Source organism: Phyllostomus hastatus, unplaced genomic scaffold, assembly GCF_019186645.2.
Source record: "Phyllostomus hastatus isolate PE091 unplaced genomic scaffold, TTU_PhHast_1.1 phas_scaffold_1674, whole genome shotgun sequence".
Lineage (NCBI taxonomy): Eukaryota > Metazoa > Chordata > Mammalia > Chiroptera > Phyllostomidae > Phyllostomus > Phyllostomus hastatus.
In genome coordinates, this window is record NW_025334011.1 from 15,216,250 (window position 1) to 15,239,183 (window position 22,934).

Below are 22,934 nucleotides of genomic sequence, written 5' to 3' on the forward strand. Positions count from 1 at the left end.
GTTTTGAACATATAAAAAAGCATTTCAGTATTTTTTATGAATTGTTTTTCCATTTGCCCCGACCTCTCTTTCTGGTCTACCCTACATCAGTTTGGACCCTAATGAATATTTTTGGTCACCAATAGTTGTATAACTTTTGGCAAGTTACTTAGCCTCTCCAGAGACTCAGTATTTTATTCTATAAAATGGTGAATGATCAAGTTGCTTTATATGAGCTCCAAGTTTCCTTCTAACTGTAAAGATCCAAAAAATAATATAGTCTCTATAGTTTAGGTTAATGAAATTGAGTCAACTATTAACAGTTTCCATTATGGTGTCATTGATAATCTAAAACTTACTTAGATTTGGGAAAGTTATTTATTGCACATGTATTTAATGAGATGAATCTCTGTTTTTCTAGATTGTTACAATGCTTTTTTTAAAAAAAGGGTACAACCTTATGACATGGGTCTGACCTGCTGTAGCCTATACACGTGCTCAGTATTGCTCATGTCTGCTCACAGGGGACTGTATAATTTCATTGGTAGCTAGACAAAACTGAAATGTATGCTTGACTCTTAATTTGGAGACTCCTGTCTGCCCAAAGGATAGGGAGATCATTGTTTTTAACTTAAAGATACAATCTGTTGTCTGATTCATAGTAAGCAGATTTTATTTGTATGAAAAAACAAGGAGCTTCTGAAAATAACTATTATATTACCTGGTAAAAGAGCTTCTTTACAAGAAAATATGTAAAAAGTAGACACCAGCAGCAAAAAGACCCATATCAGCAGTCAACTTAGATGAAAGATTTTATAAATGAATATCCAAGTAAATAATATACTTAAGCCATGGTTGGTGTGGCTCAGTGGATTAAGTGCTGGCCTGCAAACCAGAAGGTCACCAATTTGATTACCAGTCAGAGCACATGCCTGGGTTGCGGGCCAGGTCCCCAGTAGGGGGCGCTTGAGAGGTGACCACACATTGATGTTTCCCTCTCTTTCTCCTTTTCTTCCCCTTTCTAAAAATGAATAAATAAAATCTTTAAAAAATAAAAATATATATATACATAAATGTTAAGGGTTATACCAATATTTTTATTATTTTACTTTATTGTATTGTATTTGTTAAATCCTCACTTGAGGACATTTTTTCATTGCCTTTTGAGAGAGAAGAAGGGGGACAGAGAGAGAAAGCATTTATGTGAGAGAGAAACATTCCTTGGCTGCCTTTTTGTAGGTGCCCTGATCAGGAAGCCAACCCACAAACTGGTTATGTGCTCTGACCTGGGAATTGAACCTGTGACCTTTTTTGTCTATGGGAGGACGCTTGAACCAAGTCACACTGGCCAGGGCTTACAGTTATATTTTTAAACACTAAGTTCGTGTTTAATTTGAAATGTTTTGGACTAAAATATTCTAGATTTTCAACTTCAAGTCATCAGAGTGTTAGAATTTCTTTGGTCATCTTTCATGCTTTAAATATTGAAATATCCACTAAAATCATAATTAATTCTTAGAAAAATGTATCTAGATATTCAACGTCAAAGTAGTTCCAATTGTTACCAACTTGGAGTAGCCAAAAAGAAACAAACAGCAACAAAAAAAGCACCCAGATCTTGACAGACTCCATAAACAGGAGCTGAAAAAGTCGAGAAGTGCCAGGTACATAAAAACTATATTCAAGAGCCTTTTATTTCAAACAAGCAAACCTTTTTATTAAAAATGTCACATTTCTACTTGTGCTAAAATATTTTGCAGAGAAATGCCACATTAAAAAAATTCAGTATGTGAGGAATAATTTGCTGTAAGAGTAATTCTCTGTGGCATTAGGACTATGGAGAAAGTAGTTTAAAGATAAACTATATAAATGTTTAAAAATCATATTATTTCCTTTCCATATGTGGCATAGAACAGACAGATTAGGCTAGCTGTATCATGTATAAGTTGTGGGTTTTTTATTTGTTTGTTTGTTTTTGAGAAATTACCCAACCACTATGAGCCTATTTCTCACTTAGAATTAATGATATACCTAGAAATCTAGTAAAAAGTTTTATGGATGTGTAAGATTTTATCTTTCCTCAGATAAAATTGTATTTTATACACTGCTCTCCAGAGATAGGAAAAGTGTTATCATAATCTATTTTTAAAATAAGCCTTGATGTATTGGTGACCTGTGGTGTTTGGGGTTTTTTTTTTATTTAATTTTTATGTAGTGCTTACTATATGCAATGTACTATTCTAAACATTTTACAAACTTTAACTGATTTAATCTTTACAGGAAACATAAAGTAGGTACTGTAATTATCATCCTCATAGTAAAGTTGAGGGACTGAGGCACAGATGTGTTCGGGGACTAGCCCAAGGTCCACAGCTGGTAAAAGCAAGATCGAGGTCCAGGTAGTTTGGCTCCAGGGTCTATGCTCTTGTTCCACCCGTCCCTATGCATGCCATCTTCCCAGGTAATAGAAGAAAAAACATCAAGCCAGTTAATAGTCATAACTATGATAGTTCAACAATTCAACTGTATAAAAGGAAAAGAAAAACCCAAGCGCCCACACATTCAAAGTCTGTGTTGTGTTTTCTCATGAAATGACATCTTAAAAGGTACTGTAACACCATGAAAAAGTCTGGCCCTAAAATAAGGAAGAAAACCTTACTTTAAGGGACTGGTACTACTGCTATTATATAACAAAATATTTTCAAAGAATCCATAGGAGTAGGGCTCATAATCTTAGGAATATGATGGAATCAATAGTAGAACCTTTCGGTTTGAATACAGTATACTTTCTTACCCTCCCTTATGAATGATTCCTGGAAGGAAGGAAGCTGTCTATGCCCATTCTACTTAAAGTACAAATGATTACAAAAGATAGCTTAGGGGCTATATATGTACTGTGCATACAGGTATTTTTTCCTAAATCATGTTTACTTTAGCCTGTCTTTCACCTCTGGCTCACATGTAGACTTTGTACTTATTATCTATGAGAAGTTTTTTTTTTTATGTCTTTACTGGAGTATAATTTACATACCATAAAATTCACCCACTATAAGTGTGTGTTTGACTGGTTTGTAGTAAATTTACACGGTTGTGGACTTTCATTGCAATCTACTTTTAGAACATTCCTGGAAGGGTCCTCATGCCAGTTTGTATTCCTTTCTGTGAGGTTTTTGTTACCTTTATTGTTGCATGATTAGTGTTTCCCCCGTATATGTTGTCTCACTCCTCTTTTAGGTTGCTTTGTCTAGTTGTTTTATCTAGGTATCATGGAGTCAGTTTTTATGCTTTATTTCGGTTTCTCTTAACCTTGAGTTATTATTCAACCAAGTGACTTTTTGTGAAGATTTTTAAGGGAATCAAATGACAGTTCTTAGTCCACAGGAATTTCACTGCTATTACTCCAGTCACTTCATGGCTTCTTGCACTCTGATGCTGTCGGTACATGCATGGGTGCTCCTGGTGGGAAGGTGAGACACGTGTAGAGAGTTATGTGTTAAGGGGTCTTCTCAAGTAGAGAAATCTGTCATGGCAGTGCCCCTTCCCTTTGTGCCTGCATTTGTCCTGGTTAGAAATCCAGTAGGTCAAAAGCCTCTGTGGGTAAGTGGAAGGAGTGAAGAAGGCACATATGCATATTTCTTTTCAACTTTTCTATCTATGTAGAAAGAAGTATTATCCTCCTTTCTCTCCTGTAGGGAAAAGTGAGGAGACTGGAGAGGATTCAGTGTGATGCTCTGGGGAGGATAGAATAATTGAGACACCTAAGCCATGTTGCATTCAAAAATCTTAATCTTAGTTTGCAGGGAGCAGAAAAAGAAATTGGTTTATATTCAGCCTATCTTCTCCATTTTTGTGAAAAACTTAGTAGAGCAAGACACAGTATGCTCATTTCAGAAACTTGGTGTGTGGACTGTGATCCAAGAGAGTTACCTGATTCAAAGGAAGAAGGAAGGCTTGAATGTTTTGGGGAGCTGGGAGGCCAAGGCATAGTAATGTACCAGAAATAAGTTTAATACATGTGAAATTTTTTATAGTGCTAAAATTAGAGTCCTGCAGAATAGATGATGAAAACAGGAGAAATATCCTAGTTTCAGATTCATAAAACCATGATTTTAATTCTTACCCTGATACTAGTCAATCTTGAATAAATCACTTTAACTAATCTGGGCCTCAGTTGCCTCAGGTGTTACATGAAAGGTTCACGTATCTTGATTAAATCTTTAATGTTCTTTGTGATTCAAAATTATATAATGAGGTGACAACTGAGAACATGTAAAGATGTTTATCCTTAGCCATTAGGGAAGTGCAGAATCTTAGCATCAATGCAGACATATTAAGTTTGGCATGCCTGTTAGTTTGGGGAGATGTCTGGACTAGAGGTAACAGCTGAGGAGTTATCTGTTCATAGATGGTCTGTAGTGCATGAGACTGTATGAAATCTCCAAAACATAGGCCAGACACCTGAGTCCTAGGTACATCCAAGATCAGAAATTTAGCAGATGAAGATGTAGTGAAGGAGACTGAGAAGAAGGAGCCATGAATCAGGAGGAAAACCAGTGTGGGAAGTCAAGTAGAGAAAGTCTTTCAAGGACGAAGTGATCCTTGTGCCAACTTAAAATCAAAGATAAAAACTGAGAATTGACTATTCATTTTAGCTAGATGGAGGTCACCTCCACAAAGCAGTTTCAGGGAGTGTGGAGGCAAAAGCCTGATTTGAGGCAATTTAAGAGAAAATAGGAGAAAAGGAATTAGAGATAGTAACTGTTGTTCTAAAGAAAGGCAGACACATATAACTGGGAGAGGACTGTATGGTCAAGAGGATTTTTTTAAGATTAAAGAATTTACAGAATGTATATATGCTGTATGTATATATGGGGATGATACACTAAAGAAGAAATGACACAAAAGAGTGGAGATTTGGTGGAATTGTGTCTTTGACTAGTGAGAGGGAGTGGCATCTAGTGCACAAGTGGTGGGGTCTTCGAAGGCTGGAAAATTCAGCCATTCTAATGGGAGGGAAGACAGGAGAACAAGGGCACAGCTGCAGGCAGATGGGTAAATGCACAGGCCATTAAGTTGTCCTCTTATTGTGTGGGTTTTTCAGTGTAGTAGAGAGCAGGGTCATCAACTACAAGTGAGAATGGGGGAGAAGGGATGAATTAGTCATTGAGTTTGAGTAGGCTGGAAAGATTTATCATTGACAGTTAACACTAATGACTCTTGACGTTAGTGGTCATGAACTTGGAGTGAACACAGCTTAGTTTTTTTCTCCACTCCTGTTCAGCTCCATAGGTGTAGGCCCAGAGTAGGCATTGATTGATCTAGGGATGACTTTGAGGAAGTTAGAGAATGGCAAAGGAATGAATTAAAGCTGACTTAAGAGGGAAATGAGGACATGGGGTGGTAGGGTCAGCTCAGATTGAAGAATTGTAGGGGTTGGGGTGTGAGAGGGAATAAAGAGTGGAACCCTTGATTTGAGATTATGAATGGTTTTCAGTCATGACCAGATAAAAGCCTAGACTGGAGGAGAGGAGATCAAAGAATGGTAAGGCCAAGGTAGTAGAAGGAAATCTGTGTGGATTCTAAATATGTGCTTAGAACCTGAAGACCTTATCTTTGCTAATATCCTAAGTTGCTGTTGGACTATCTGGTAACAATAGCTCTAGTACTCCTACTTGGTAAGAGTTTCATGTCTCTTTGTTTATAGCTTCTTGGTCCTTAGTGCTCTACATGATTTTCTTGGTGTTATCTTTCATTTCTCCATTGAATTTAAATTTTAGCTGTTGAATTTCTAATTTCCAAGAATTCTTTCTTCTGATTACCTTTTCATAGCACCTCTTTCTAGAAAACAAATGGTTTTTGATACTCTGCATAATTTGTGCTAATATGTATAGTTCCTGCACCAGAATATGGTTCTCTTTCTCCATTAAGATCATATCCGCCCTCAGGTATTATATTTTTATATTTAACTTTTTCTAAGTGAGGAATTACATTGTGTTAGTAGTTAACATTTCAGTATCTTTTCATTTTAGGTATCAAAAAGGAAGGATGGAAAAGAACAAAGTGAAAATGTATCACCATCTGAAGATGAAACATTCTCCTGGCCAGGTCCCAAAACAGTTATGTTGAAAAGAACATCTCAAGGTTTTGGTTTTACATTAAGGCATTTTATTGTTTATCCTCCAGAGTCTGCAATTCAGTTTTCATATAAGGTAAGAGAAATAATTAAAGTAACTTAAAACAAAAACAAAGCTATTCCTATCTCTTTCTTGTCTTCCTCTCATTGTCCCCTTATTCTTTCTATCTTAGAGGTGTTATATTTTCATTTTTATTATATTCCTTTAAGTATTTTTCTACCTTCTAGAACAGAAATTTTAATTTTCTCTGAAAGGTTATTAACTCCAAGTCTTTTTTTTTTAAGTATTTCTAATTCTGAACCATTCTACTTTTTCCATCCTGTAGCCATTTTTCTACTATCTAGAAGGCTGGTGAGGAATACAGAGGAAATTGTTGATTAAAATATTCTGGCAGTTATAAAAAGTTACTGGGATTAGAATAATACCTGACTTTAAAATATGTAATATAATGGCAAACCAGAAATTGTAAACATAGCTTCTTACCAGACTGAATTACACTTACATGCTTCACTATATATACTAACATGGGCTAGTGAGGGGCAGCATGGGATAATTATAATGGCGGCTGACACCCTGAGTGTGTGCTCTGTGTTCCTTACCATTCTTTATGAGCGTTACCTCATTTGTTATTAGCCCTATATAACGTAACTGGAAACTGGCTTGAGTCACGCAGTGAGTAAGTCGTGGACGTAGGATTTTAACTTGCCAACATGAATGCCTAATACTTAGCTGTTGTACAACAGTATAAGAAAGAATGATATTTGTAAGAGTTGTGAGACTTTGGCCAAGCCCCTTAACTTCTTTTGTCTTCTACATATCCATTTTAATTTGAGGGAATTAAATGAGAAGATTAGAAAACCCTTTCTAACTCAAAATTTCTATGACTCCAAGGCTGTCTTTTAAAACATAGTGTCAAATAGCTTCTGGAGACCACACTCTTTATTATATCTTTCCAGTAAAAGTCTGAAAGGGTAACCTTTTTAAAGTGCTGAATAGTTTTTAAGAGTTATGAACAATTGCTACTTTGGGGATTAAAATTTACCATTTTGGGGTTCCTGAAATGTCTGTAAATTTACTGAACTGGATTTTCTGAGAATCTGTTTATCCTACAATGTCTAACATAATATTCCTTATGTATTAGGGCACCTGTGAGAGCACTTGCTAATTTAGGAGTCCCGTCCTTTAAGTCCATATTAAGACTGAATCTGTTTTTGTCTTTTTACTTTGTTTTGTTTTGAAGAAGAGCTTTTGGTCATGATGAACATATTGTTAGTATAATTTCATAAGAATTTTACCAAACACAGGTTAACAATGCATTATTATTATTACTTCGGTATTGGAAAACACTTCTCGAAGTTTTAGTAACACAGTATAATTGCTAACAGCAGAGTCAAAAGAGCCTGAGTTTGCATCCCATGTCTGCCCCTTGATGGCTCTATGACCTTGGGTCAGTCACCTGACAGACAATCATGGTATCTTCCTCACAGATTTTTTTGTTGTCTAAATGATATAATATGTGTAAAACACTTAGTACAGGAGTTGGTATAGAGTAATCAGTAAACCTTAGGGGTTAATGCCAAGATTATGTAACTGAGGTATATTTGCAAATAGGTCTGTCTTATACATTTTACATGGAAAATACATGTATTGAAATTGTTTCCTTTTTAATTATGAAATTTTGTTCATTCATTTTAAAGGAGATTTTTAAAATTTATTGTATAGCTTTCAGAAAATGTGCAATTTATATAATAATGTCTTAATTATGTCACTTAGCCAGCAACCTTACCAGTCTCAGAACAAAGCTTATAACTAGAAAAAATATATGCAACTGGGACAAAAGTAGGTTTAATTCATGTAGAAAATAATACAATAATTAATGACTAGTAACACAAGAATAAACTGTGTTTTGCCTACTCACAAATGTAAACCTATTTTTGTCCCGCCCTGTATATTTGAGCATCCAAAATAAAGGTCAAAGTTGTATAATAAATTATCAGCCCTTTACTAAATGTCTTTTTTTTTTCTATAGTAGGTTGTAGCTTTCATATAAGGGGCTCAACAAATGTTTGAATAAATGTATTTGTATACTAGTTTTTCGAAGTTGCTTTTCTTATTTCCCAGGTAGAAGTGGGTAAATAGCAGCAGGACAGCCTGGTAACAATAAGTGAAGCCTGGTAACAAATAGATAAACCTCAAAATGGAATATAAGAAACTAAATAAATAGTATTTTAGAGCCACTCAATTTATATAAAGATAGTTCTGGGTCCTGTAATAGACCCTAAAGGCACATTTTTTGAAAGGATAGTATAGTAAGGGATGACTAGCCTGGCCCTCTCTCTCCCCAGCTGTCGATTCATCTGTCCAGCTACCTGCTTTTGACACCTTGACTGTGGGTGTCTCCACACTCAGTGTCAGAAACTGAACTCCTGATGTCTTCCTTCTAAGTTGGTTTCAGCCATACTCTTCCTGTCTCTCTTTATGAAGACCCATCATTCTGGCAAAAGGCACTGTTAGTGAGATTGTAATTGGCACATTTGGGGGAGGGCAGTTTGAATTTAATTGAGCCTTGCTACAATTTATAGCAAGGGTTTATAAATATGTATTCATATATGGATATGTGTTTTTTATTTCATAGGATGAAGAAAATGGCAACAGAGGAGGTATGCTATAAAAGTTTCAATTTTTCTCTGAGTATTTTTCTATTCATTTGTTTCTGTCCTTTAATACTAAATAAGATTATACAGTTTTTGGAGTTAAAATATATAACAATTCTTAGAAGTGATAGTCATAGAAATTAAGTATTTTTACTATAGATTTCAAAGTTTTATGAATTCATTGTCTCATAATTTGAACAAGTGATGATTTTATTGTTAATTACATGTTAGTGTTTATGGGGGGAATATGTCATGATTTTGAGGAAAGTAATTCTGACATTATTATTATTCAATTAGTATTCTAACTCACATTTATTTTTGTTTTAATTTTATATGAACTTTTTAAGTTATAATTTAGATGCAATTAAAAAACCCATTTTAAAAACTTGTAATTTTAGACTTAAAAAAGTTGCCACAATATGTATAAAGGAATTTTCATATATACTTCCCCTAATGTTAAACACTTATATAATCATGGTATACTTAACAAAGCTAAGAAATTAGCATCGGTATGATACTATTACCTAAATTACAGACTTTATTTGGAATTTTACCAGTGTTTCTACTAGTGTCCTTTTTCTGTCCCAGGATTCTGTGTCACATTCACTTGTCATGTCCCTTAGTCACTCCAGTGTCTCATCTTCCTGTATTTCATGTCTCTGATACTTTTGAAGAGTACAGGTCAAGTATTTTGTAAAATGCCCTTCTGTTGGGGTTTGTCTGATAGTTTCTCATCATTAGTTTGAATTTATGCATTTTTAGCAAGAATATACTAGTATAATCATCTGTGTAAAGTTTTCTAACTATGTCCTTCTACATATATTAGAAGCATATTTCTCCCACTGAAGATGCGCACATGATAGGAATGAGACCATGGAGGCTGTGTATCCAGGAGGTTGTCCAGGCATCAGCACACTGTGTTCTTTAGGATGATGGGAAGATAGAGAACCTGTGGCCTCTTTTCTCTTGCTGATCCTGGTTTTGTAAATTTTCCCTTTCCTCACTAATGCATATTTCTAACCCATGCCAAGTAACGTTTGGACTTCATCCTGAACCCTGGTGCCTGACAGATGGTGACGCAGGAGTGGCCCATCTTGCACAACAGTGACAACTATGAAAGGTCCTACTTGGCCCTACACTTTCAGATTACTTTCGATAGTGCTGAAAGAAATTATTTTCTCTCATTTTAACCCTTAAAATAACTATTCCTAGGTTTTAAGTCTTATATCAGTATTACAAAGGTTCATCAGCAGGTGAATGGGTGAACAATTTGTAGTATATCCATAAAAGGGAAAACTACTCAGCAAAAAAGAAGATAGTATTATTAGTACCTATACATACAATGTAGTGAATCTCAAAAATATTGTGCCCAGTGAAAGGCACAAAAAGTATATATTGTATTATTCCATTCAGAAGAAATTCTAGAAGAGACAAAACTAATCTACAGTGACAGAAAGCAGATTAGTGATTGCCCAGGACCAGCAGAGTACTGAGGACTGAGAGCAAAGGGGCATTGGGAACTTTATGGAATGATAGAAAGGTTCTTCTTGAAAGCAGTATCTTTACTGAAATGGGAGTTTCACAATTTATGCATTATGGAAACATTATACACTTAAAATAGGTGAAAATACACAGTACCCATAAATGCATGCCCTGCTTTGCTCTAGCTTGTGCACAGAGCCCTGCTGAGCTAAAGTATAGCACCTGTAATATACTGTGCTAACCAAACTGACCAACCACTGGATCGTACTCTGTGTGAGAAAAACTTCTCACTTGTGCACAGTTCTTAACAGGTCTGGTTTCAGAATGTAACCTATTTAGAGACAGGCTACATGTAATTTATTATTTTAATTGAAACACATTATTATTTTTAATAGTCTCATCTTTTAAAATAAATTTTCAAACATACTGAGATTACGAAATCCTTTTATGTGAATCTTGTTTTAATTAGATAGAATCCCAGCCTCCGGTGTGATGATCCAAGTCAAAGCCAAGAACCACTGGAGAGACAATAATTGCCAGGAGTGCATTCAAACTTTTCAGAGATCCTCTTAAAATGCCAGAATTCTGTGAAACAATGGAAAGGTTTTGTTTTGGTATTCTTTCTTTTTGGCAATAGAGGGGAGTCTCTGCCACTTAATTTTCTGATTCTTCTCCTTACCCAGTTTTCCATTGTTTCTTATATCCTATATAACTTTCTTGTTTTTAAAAATTTCTTTTTCATTTCTGTTGGTTAGTTTTTTGCACAGTAATGTAAATAACATTTACAACAGAAAAAAGCCAGTAGGGTAGAAAAATATTTTTTGGTGATAATATTTGCTTGTGGATAATTGCTGTTTGTTGACAACCTGTTGTTCTTAAATGTATGGAGCAAATACTCATAATCAAAATAGAAATAATTGAAAGTTTATAATTACTATTATTTTTTATTCTTCCATGAGCAAAAATTTTCTCTGTTTATTCATAGGGATATATCAGTGTTCTAAAACAGTGATTTTGAACCTTTTTCATTTCATGGCATACATAAATTCATTACTAAAATTCTGTAACACATCAAAAAATAATGTTTTTTGCTGACCTGACCCCCCCCCCCAAAAAAAAAAAGTGTTACATTGATTCATTTACACCGGCTGGCTGTTGTTGTGTTGGCTATTGTCATTTGTTTCTTTGACAGTCTAAGGGAAAAGAGGTCAGTGCCCCTGACTAAATATCCAGGTATTGCATGCTTTAAAAATTCTTGTAGCACACAAGTTGAAAATTGCTATTCTGAAATGTTATGTCATTTGTTAGCTGCTTAAGTAACTATTGGATTTTTACTTTGGCTTTAAAATTTATATTCAAGCATTTTAATAGTACAAACAAAAAGTAACTGGGGATTCTATAAATTTTCTCAGTAGTAAAACTTTATATTTTGTTAATTGCATTTTTTTCTGAATAAACAATTCCATAGCCTATTAGAGTTTTTTAATAACCAAATCTCTTTCAGTGGCAGGAATTAGAAACTCCCTCAGACCACTTCAGGAAAGATCTGTTTATTCTCAAAACCAACAGGGCATTTCCAAAATCAAAGTCAAGTCAAGGAAACCCAGGGAACCACAGACACTAGAACTGGGACCTAGGAAGCTACTAAATACAGAGTAACAACACAAAATCTTGGCTTTTGATCTTATAAAAACTCAGACTCTGTTATTTGTAGGATGATTGAAATGACTTTCAGTTTATTTTTATTATACATGATTTTCTCCTGAGCTGACTTTATATAAGGTATAGTCCTTACTGTATCTTTTTTTTCTTCCCCTGTAATTATAATACATACAAATTCCTGAGAGAGAAATCTGATTGGCCTACTTCATCATTTTATACCAGATGTACAGTACCCACTGTGTTTAGAAATCAGATGTTCTTCATTTTAATAAAGAGGTAAATTCTGTTAAGCTGAGAAAAGTGGGTATATTTTAAGCCATTAGTTTTCATTAACAGGTTAAAAATCTATTCCCTCAAATTAATATTGCACTAAAATATGGACATAAAAATTTGTTGTGAGAAGATATTTTTATTATGGGCAGGTTTAAGTCTACGGTGTAGTGGTACAGTATCAGAATCATCTGTCATCTAAATACAGCAGTACTAACTGAGCTCCATGGATCTCTTCTGATGTCTTTGGAAAGGATTATTGAGTGAGCCATTTAGGATCCATTTTTAACTGTATTGATAGTTTAAACTATTTGTGTTCCTCAGGTAGTTAGGTAAATATTCTCATTAGTGGCATATTTTTATGAATTTTTAGTATGTTTTAGAATAACCATAGGTGTCTAAAGTCGTCTTGAACATATTTTAGGAAGTAGGGATGGTGATGATGATGATGATGATGATGATGATGAAGAAGTAGGAATGATGATGATGATGGAGGTGGTGGTGGTGGTTGGTGGTGATAGTGATGATGGTAACAATGTTGGTGGTTGATGGTAATGATGGTGATAGCGTGGTGGCAGTTTACTACCACTGTGTCAGGCAGTGTACTAAGACTTCCATGAACTGATGTATTTAATCCTCTCAACAACTTTCTGGGGTTAGGAGGCAGATATTATTACTTCTATTCTTAGGGGAGGAAACTGGAGCACACAGTTTTTATATGACTAGCAAATGGCAGTGTGGAACTATGAACTCAGGCAATCTGGTTCTAGACTTTTCTATCAATTTCTGCTATGGCTTCTCAGAGAGTTCTTTCTTCTCACATGATTCACTCTTGAAAACCTGTAAGAAAGATGACTGTGTCCCCTTGAAGGGGAAGGAGTGCTAAAAAATCCTTAATTCAATTTCTAGATACAATTTGGTTAATGTAGTAATTAGCATTTAATACTTGTTCTTAAAGTTTCTTCTTTATCTTTTAATTGAACAATGTCCTGTTGGTGTTAGTCTGTTGAGCTTAAGGATAAAGCATTATTACTTTATTATTTGTAATTGATTTACATTTTTGAGTCAGTTATAATTTTGATACCTAACTTTTTGGTATTGTTTTTCACTTAGTTTTATGAAATGATAAGGGCACTCATAGGAATTTACTAAAGATAAATGAAACATTGTCTGGAAAAAATATTTATACAGGCATGTTCATAGCTGTTTTATTCATATAAATAAACATGGGATTCAACCTAAATATTCATCAATGTAATGAATAGATAACCAAATTGAGGTGCATCCATATATGGTAATACACTCAGCATTATGGATCAGTTCCATTAACATTTCTATCATTGGTGGAATCCATATAACATCAAATTTGCTATTTCAAAGTGAACAATTCAGTGGCAGCTAGTACAGAATTAAAGGACCTATGTGCAGTGTTGTGCATCTGCCACCTCCGTGTGGTTCCCAAACACTGCATCCCCCTGAAAGGAAACCCATGCCTGTTAAGCAGTTGTTCAGTATTCTCTCCTAAGTCCTTGGCAACCACCAATCTGTTTTCTATCCATAGGGACTTATTATGGATAATTTCATATAAATGGAATCATTCATTACTAACCTATTTTTTTTTTTTTGTCAATTAAAAATAGATTTTAGAAAGAGGGGGAAAGAGAGAGAGACATTGATTTTTGTTCCACTTATTTATTGCTTGGTTCTTGTAAGTGCCCTGACCAGGGATCAAACCTGCAACCTTCGTGTATTAGTACAATGCTCTAACCAACTGAGCTACCTGCCCAGTTCTATAACCTTCCTTTGTATGGTTTTTTCCACTTTTATAATGTTTTTGAGGTTTCTCTGTATGTGCCATGTATCAGTACTTTTTTCTTTTTATGGATGAATAATAATTCCATTGCATGTATATACCACATTTGTTTATTCATTCATTTATAGATGGACATTTGGGCTTTCCCCACCTTTCTATTGTGATTAGTGTTGCTGTGAACATGTATAAACACGCATTAGTTAAAGAGTCTCTGTTTTCAGATCTTTGGGGTATATGTCTAGGAATGGAATTGCTGTACTATGCGATAACTCTATGTTTAACATTTTGAGGAAATGCCAAATTGTTTTCCACAACAACTGCATCATTTTACATTCCCACCAGCAATGTTTGAGAGTCCTGATTTCTTTACATCCTCATCAATGACTGTTAGTTTTTGTTTTTGTATTATAGTGAACGTAGTGAATATGAAGTGATATCTCATTGTGGTTTTGCTCTCCATTTCCTTAAAAACTAATGGGGTTGACTGTCTTTTCCTGTGTTTGTTCTCCATTTGTATATTTTCTTTGCAGAAGTGTTTATTCAAGTTCATTGCCCATTTTAAAAACTAGATTGTTTGTCTTTTTGTTTTTGAATCGTAAGTGTTCTTGATACTAAACCATTATCAGATCTATGACTTGCATATATTTTCTTTTATTTCAAAGTTAGGTTTGGAAATTTTTGTATATTTACATTTAATATAATTATTTATTGTTTAAGCTCCTAATTTATTTTGAAATTTCTACTTCTGTTTTGTTTTGAACTTCTTATATTTCTGTTCTTTTTTCTCTTTTTGAGATTAAATATAGCCATTCGTTTAGTGGTTTTCCTAGAAATTATAATATGTAAACTTATTAAAGTGTAATACTAACTAATATTTTATTCTTCTGAAACAATATAAGGGTCTTAGGACATGTTATTAGCCGTACTTGTCTCCCTCCTACCTACATGTTACCTTTATGTTGTGTTGCAATGCTTTCAGCTTTTGTTTTTTCTGAAAGGTCTCTTTTGCCCTCATTTTTGAAAGATATTATTGCTGCTACAAGAATTGTACATTGATATTTTCTTTCAGCACATTGAAGAAGATAATATTTCACTCTCTTGGCTTCTATTCTTGTTAGTAAGCATTCATATTTTGATTTATTGGTTCTTTGAAGGCAAACTTGTAAAATATCTGCTGGTAAGATTTTCTTTATGTCTTTGGGTTTGGGCTATTTAATAATGATGAGTCTAGGTGAGAACTTATTTTCATTTTTCTTATTTGGGATTCATTTGAGCTTCTTGTGTCTGTGGATGGGTGTCTGTCACCAGCTCTAGAAAATTTTCATCTAGCCTCTCTGTCCCTTTGTAACCCCAGTGCTCTCTTTAATTCTTCTAGGGTCACAAACTTATTTTAGTTTTTTTTTTTCCTCTATCCCCCATGGTTCCTAAATTCTCTATTTTAGAGGCTACATTTTAGATAACTTCTTCCAGTATATTTTGATAATTTTCTTCTTAGCTATTTGAGTTTTACATTTTTGTTTTTATAACTCCTCTAGAGTACTACACCAAATGAGCTTGATCACTTCTTACAGTTTTCTCTTTACTGTTCTTAGGATATTTTTCAAATTTCTTCAAAGATGGTAAACAGAGTTGTTTTATAATCTGTCTGCTAATTCCATTATCAGGAGAATTTGTGAATTTGTTTCTTTTTTGGTGTTTTTCTTGCCTGTTCTAGTTTAGAGTGGGTTTTTATTTGCTGTGTATATTTGACTATTTGATGTTTGTTGACCTTCAAAACTTACTACTGGAAATATTTTGAAGTTGATTGGTATTTGCTTTTATCCAGAGCCAGGCTGTTACTTGATTTGGGTTACATATCCACGTAAAGTTTGGCCTATAGTCATGTCTTAGAGATTGGTCTTTCCTTTCTCCCCTCCTCCCTTTCCTATTTTGCATAGTGCCAAGGTAGCCACCAAGGACAGGAGCTTTATTTCCATTTACCTTGCTCATAAGTGTGGGGAGAGTCTCCTAATAAAGTCCTAACTGGGCAGGCTTTGGGCTTTTTCTTCTGCCTGCTGGTTGGAGAAGCCCTTAAAATGGAAGCTCGTATTCACTACCCTGGACATATGTTATATTATTGATATTAGTAGTATTTTGGGGTATAATTTTTTGGTAGCTAAGCATACCTGTGTATATTTGTCTGTGGTTCTATTATAAATTAAGCATTTCTTTATACTAGCTCAATTCTCCTGTACATTGATATTTTCTTGGATGAGCACCTGCTTATGAATTTGCCTTATTAAAATGCTTTTAAGTAATCTTATGAATGTAATTATAATAAAACCACCAAGCTATTTGTAGTTTGCTATTGTGGGCAATGTTTCCTAATGTAAAACTGTATAAGGTTGTATATATACACACTATATACACGTACACACACACAAAGATAATAAGTGATTCTGTATGTTCCTAGTGACAAGTTAACTTCAGTACACTTATTTTGTTCCTCCCCATTGTGTAGGTGGGCAGTAGGGTCTTCTTCTGATTAAGGTTAAAACACTGGGGAGCCTCATATATGAAGGACAATGATGACAAGGTTATATGTAAATTTTGAAACTATGATATGTATTTTTTTAAAGATTTTATTTACTTTTTATTTATTTTTTTAAAGATTTTATTTATTTATGTTTAGAGAGGGAAGGGAGGGAGAAAGAGAGAGAGAAACATCAATATGCGGTTGCTGGGGGTCATGGCCTGCAACCCAGGCATGTGCCACAACTGGGAATCGAACTGGCAGCCGTTTGGTTTCACAGCCTGTGCTCAATCCAGCAAGGTACAACAGACAGGGCTGATAACATATTTTTTGAAGACACTGAAAGAACTTGAGGCTTTCTTTTGAAAAAGTGTTGCTTGGGGGGAAAAGTGATAGCTGTTTTCACATATTTGAAAAGATCCTTTATATAAGATGAAGTAGATTTATGTTTTTCAATTAGTGAAAGATGCAGATAAACTCTTTTCCTAATTCTCTGCTGGAAAATCCCTACTCATATTTTGGAGACAGTTCACCCGAGTAATTGCTCACGCCACGTGGTAAACAAATAGAGACTTTCTGCCTCCTGAAATACCCATCTCTGGGAGGTGGTGGTGGCAGCACCAGTCTGATACGGGAAAAGCAGAAGCATAAGGGAGGGATTATATCTCTTGTCCAAAATTGTTTGTTTCAATATGTAAGGTACAATTTTCCTACATACTCAGACTATTTATTATGTTTATGAAAAAAATATTTTTGTGTAGTACTTCAAGGACAAAGATCATTAAGGATGGAAGCTTTTACTATTGAATTTTCAGTGCCCAGTATGTCCCTGGTATGCAGTAACAGCTCAAATACTTGTTGAGTGAGTAAATAAAGGGAGGTGCCACCTTGACTTGGTACTGCTCCAAAATGACTATTCCCAAAGCTGCAGAAGTTTGCATGTTAGTATCTGCACCTCTGCTGTCGAGGAAAAACTTCTACCTCTGCTGCCTTTCTCCTTTTCTTTCATTTTTCTCCCACCAGTCACCTTCTAACACAAAGTGTCAGTGACACTTTTTAAATTTAGAAATCTTATTTCACATAGCTGCTAAGTTGGACAAGAGTAACAACAGCATGATACTTCTGGACTTCAGTAGGAATTTGAGCATCATTTTTATAAAATACACCGGTAAGGTGGTCAAATTAAATGGGAAGCAAAAAATAATTTTCTGATTCCTCTTTGAAAGTCTCAGGAACCATATTTACAGTAACTTGAAATGAAGGCGGTTTGGATTAAAGTAGACCTTGTCAGAAAGCCAATTTTTTGTAGTAGATTTAAGACTTTGAAAGCCACACTAAGTAAAGTTACTTTGTCAGAGTAAGAAGATAATACGATTTTAACAAATCTCTTCAAGGATTAAGGAATATGCAGTCTGGGATTTCAGAAAACTAAGTGGAGGTACTGAACAGATAGGGCTAGACAGATGAAAAATCAGGGAAAGTACCTGGTCAGAGCATTACTGGGCTAGACTGTCTTCTGGAAGTAACTTCTCTGTAGGAAATGTTCGGAGGTGACTGTGATTAGGTGATTGTGAGTTGTCTTTTCCTAGCTGCTCCATAACTTAAGACCTTGAACACACGCCACTAGCTGCATAGTTTCATTTTTTCTCCTGATTGCTCTCTGACTGGACTACATTTAAAGTATGTGATTCATATTTCCAGGTAATGAAAAGTTAATTTTTATATAATGTAATAAATAGTTTATGGTCTCCGCTTCCGAAGTTTAACTGATAACTGTTTGCCTCCGGTGTAAAACCAGAATAGAAATATTTGAGTATGACTGTAGAGTACATTGTCTTGAAATATACTTCCGGTTGTTTGTTCATTCACTCAGCAAACATTTGTTGAGTCACTGCTGTGAGCAATTGACTAAACTAATTGCTGGGAAGGGAGCAATGTGGCTTCTCATCTCACTTCCTTTAGAGAGTTGTTCAAATGTCATGTGTTAGGGAGGACTTCCCTGCTCATTTCATAAAAGTAATATTACAGCTCTGCCTTTCACTTTCCCTTCCTTCTCACTCTGCTTATTATTCTCTGTAGCACTTATCACTGTCTCTTACACTACTTACTTCTTATTGAACATTTGCCTGTCTCGGTTGGAATGTAAAGCAGAAAGTTTATTTGATTCATTCCTTTTTCTTTAAAACCCAGAACAGTTCCTGGCATGCATAGTTTATGAACAGATATGATGCAGGCTCTGGCTCTAAGAAGCTCCTGTTCTGGTGAAGGATGAAAGTATAAAATAATTACGTAAGTGGAAAAATAGAGATATGTATTGTACAGTTGCTGCAGAACCACAGCACAGGGAATTGTCTAACCACCTGAAAGGGTTTTCAGGTGAGAGGTTTTTTGTGCTCTTGAAAGATGAATAAGATTTTATCAGGAAGAAAGAAAAGCAGTATTCCAGAACAGATCTCAGAGATATTAGAGGTTATATATACCCAGATTTGGAAGCAGAACTTGGAAATGGATTATATGTAGCCAGTTAAGAGTGACTTCTGAAGGATTACGCTGAGCTTTTCTGGCAGGAATGAGTGGATAGATAGAGGTGCCATTAACTGCGCGATACTGGAGGGAAAATATCACCTGAGACAGGTAGGACAAGAGGAGGTAAGGATGAGCAAAAATTAAAACAAAAAAAATGAGGATATAGCAATTGAGATAGTTAAGAAAGAGACAAGGTTATCCAAATAGTGGGAGGAAATCCGAATGGAATAGCAAGTTCCAGGAGGCAACCTTGAAGAAATGGAAATGAAAATGTGAGCCAGAGCCCTGGTCAGTGTGATTCAGTTGGTTGGATCATTGTTCTGTAGCCAAAGGGTTGCAGGTTCGATTCCTCATCAAGGTACATACCAGGTTGCAAATTCAGTGCCAAATCCAGGTGTCTTTGATGCTTCTCTCTTGCTTCGATGTTTCTTTTCTTTCCCTTTCCCTCTTTCTAAAAGCAGTGAAAAAAATGGCCTTGGGGAGGCTAATAAAAAAAATGCAAGCAAGAGACTTCAGTGAGCAGTGTCAAGAACATAGCTGAATTGGGAAACTATAAATCAATGGGTTACACAGTTTTATTCAGCTGCAGTGGAACAAGGACAAGAGCAGGCAGCATATGGTTAGACTTCTCCACAGTTGGAGATTGGCACATTGAGTGTTTTTTAAGGTCAAGGGGGAGAGGAAGTTGAGGTTGCTGTGGAATTCTGTTGAAATATTGGTGCATGGATAAACTTAGTAAGAAAGAAAGTGATTTCTGTAGGGAAACTGATAGTGCTGGAGAATAGGGGGACCAAAGGGAATGGAAGTCTTGAAGAGTTGAAGAGCAAGTTTAACGGGTGAAGTGGTGGGGCCACGATAAGGTCGGAGATGGAAAGATAGTTGCTGGTGGTTAGAGTGCTAAGACAGATTTTTCTGGGTTTGCAGAGAAATTAAAACCTAGCACAACAGAAATAACAGGGCTATGAATCTAGGCATGATACAGTTTGTGAAATTCCCTGAAACTTTAGAGAGAAACACTTCAAGTACTCCAAAAGGCAGATCCAGGACTCTTTTGTTCATTGTAGGACAGTTGGCACCTGCCAGCATGGTCAGAGCTCAATAAATATTTGTTGAATGAATAACACCCTTCCAGATTCTTTGTTGCCCAGTAGTTTATAATGCCAGAAAATTTTGATTCATGTCTGACACCTAGTGGTATTATATTCAAATTACTATTAAGTGGCAGCATTTTCCTTTTACTACTTGAAGGAAATTTTACAGATGAGTTGTAAAATAGTGGCTTTGTTCCTGAAACAAATCTCTGAGTTGGTTTGGGGCAGTTTTACTGCTAGCGTTTTCTAGGGCTGTAATTCAAACCAGCCAGCAGTAGATATTTATTGAGTATCTACTATATGCCAGGCATTATTCTATGTGTTGGAGATGGAGGGTATGCTCTCCTTCATATGTGAACTTACTGAATTTGAACACGTAGCCTGAACATTTCGTTGGGAACTTAATTTAGGGACATATACTATTGTGATTTTACATGTGAAACCTTTCTAAATTTATTTCATAGCTGTTGGTACGATCATCTCTATGTCATGACTTAACCACCTTTCCTTAATGTTAGGTGAGCATTTAGGAAGCTGAAAGTAGGAGTGAGTTTGTTGTCAAACTTATATTATCCACCCTGAACTGAAGATTACATACTCTACAGAACCATCGAGGATTTTTTTTTTGCCTTTCCAAAAAAAAAAAAAAAAAAGTAAAATTCTTATTTGTTAGTGGTGTATGCTCAATATGTAAAGTATTTATGAATGAATAGACATGCTATCTGGGATTTGCTTTGAACTTTTTTAGGAAAATAAAGAGTAGTGTAAATGAAACAAATTGACAGATCCTTCATAATTACTTAAGTTGTGTTCCTGAGGATTTATTCTGCTATTTTCTCTACTTTTGTGTATTAGACATTTTCCACAAAAAATTAGATGTGTGAGGGTCAAAACAAAGTTTATCATGATTAAGTTAGAACATGTTCTGCTTTTAAACAGATTTTCTTATTTTATTTTGTCCTATTTGTTATTACTTGAAAGTCAGATTGAGTAGAGAGATGGTATGTGATTGCCTATAATAGACAATGTGATTGAGACCTGACAGGTGACGTGGTACTGCAGGTGTACAAAGATTATTGGAATTTTGGTTCTGAAGCTCATGGTAATTGTTAGAGCTGCAGATTGGAGACTTGGGAGATTTAAAGTCCTAGCCATCACCCTGGAAGTGAGAGCCTCTTAAGTGCAATTTTGGGGAGTGCCTAGATGAAATAAGCTGGCATATATGAGGTCTGTCCAGAAAAAAGTCCGGCCATTGTTAATAAAACGAGAAAGGTTTGTGTGATATTGATGTAATCAGATGCCCAAGGAGAGTGGACCAGAATGCGCATGCATGAGCAGCGACGACCTCACTATACTAGTCAGTGGGGGTGATAGATGCTGTTGCATGAGCATGTGTACTGTATGGCCTTTGCATTCAAAATGGTTGAGCAAGTAGAGCAACAAATCTGCATCCAATTTTATGTTAAGCTTGAACATTCCTCCATGGAAACTGTTGGGATGATTCAAAAGGCCACAGCTGTGGGCAACTGGTAATGGGCAGCTTCATTAAGACAACATGTCTGCTCACGCATCACATCTTGTGTAGAGTTTTTTAGCAAAACATCAAATCACTCAGGTGATTCAGCCCCCCAGCAGCTCAGATTTGGCACCCTGTAACTTCTGGCTTTTCCCAAAACTAAAATCATCTTTGAAAGGGAAGAGATTTCAGACTGTCAATGAAATTCAGGAAAATACAGTGGGGTAGCTGATTACAATTGGGAGAACTATGTGAAGTCCCAAAATGCCTACTTGGAAGGGACCTGAGGCATCATTGTCCCGCGTACAATGTTGTACAATGTTTCTTGTATCTTGTATCTTCAATAAATGCCTCTATTTTCACATTACGTGGCTGGATACTTTCTGGACAGATTGTGTGCGTGCGTGTGTGTGTGCGCGCGCTCGCGCGCGCACGTGTGTGTGTGTGTGTGTGTGTGTGTGTGTCCTCTCACAGCATCTGCCCTTCACCAAAGGAAAAAAGTACCTAATATATGACACATATTAAATTGAATTCCACTTAATTATCATATCAGGATATATTTGTCATTTGATACATAGATTGTTTTATGTTAGGCAATGTGTCTGTTAAGACTCTTAAGATCATTTTGTGTGCCGTCAGCAAACCAACTCCTAGAATAAAAATTAGAAGCCTGTTTTCAACAATAAAAAAAATAGTTATGAAATATTTAAGGCAAACAGAAAATATGGGGGGAAATGTAAGTTCTAAATGCTTGCTATCTATCTTTGTTATCTTAACATTTCAGCATTTCTCCCCCAAGCATCTTATACACATCTTCCCTACCTGTCTCTAGACATAAATGATTGTAAATATATACTTTATACTACTCTCCCCTATTCTTTTCCCCCAGAGGTAATCACAAGCCTGAATTTGGTGTTTGTTACTCCTTGTGTTAGTTTTTTGCCTTAGTGGATCCTTAATTCCTAACTTTTCTCAATAAATTCTTTCACATGCCCCCCATTCCCTGTGGCAATCTATTATCCATCATAGAGAAGTCAGGATCATTTGTCATTGTTGAGACTCAACTTTGATATTATTTTAATCTCCATTACAGCTTCAATTATTTTTGGTCTGAAAATAGGTATTAATTTCAATAAGCTATTTAATTTATTTTCTTTAAATAATTAATGCCTGAAGCTCTAATATTCTATTATGTGATGTGCCTGTTCAGCATTCCACCTCTACGGAGGGTGTACCTTTTCCAAGGCTAATTTATCACTCACAGTGAAGCATAGTTTAATTTCAGCTTCCTTCTC

General features: G+C 35.5%; 1 protein-coding gene across 7 annotated transcripts in view; it reads left to right on the forward strand.

Annotated features, from left to right (window-relative positions):
• The window catches only part of ARHGAP21 (Rho GTPase activating protein 21), a 136,370-nt gene that overhangs the window by 48,095 nt on the left and 65,341 nt on the right, over nt 1-22,934 (forward strand). For all 7 annotated transcript variants that reach the window (XM_045857686.1, XM_045857689.1, XM_045857693.1 and 4 more), the window contains exons 3-4: nt 6,009-6,188; nt 8,749-8,773. In XM_045857686.1, the coding sequence (XP_045713642.1) occupies nt 6,009-6,188; nt 8,749-8,773 (205 nt within the window). The remainder of the gene's footprint in view (nt 1-6,008; nt 6,189-8,748; nt 8,774-22,934) is intronic.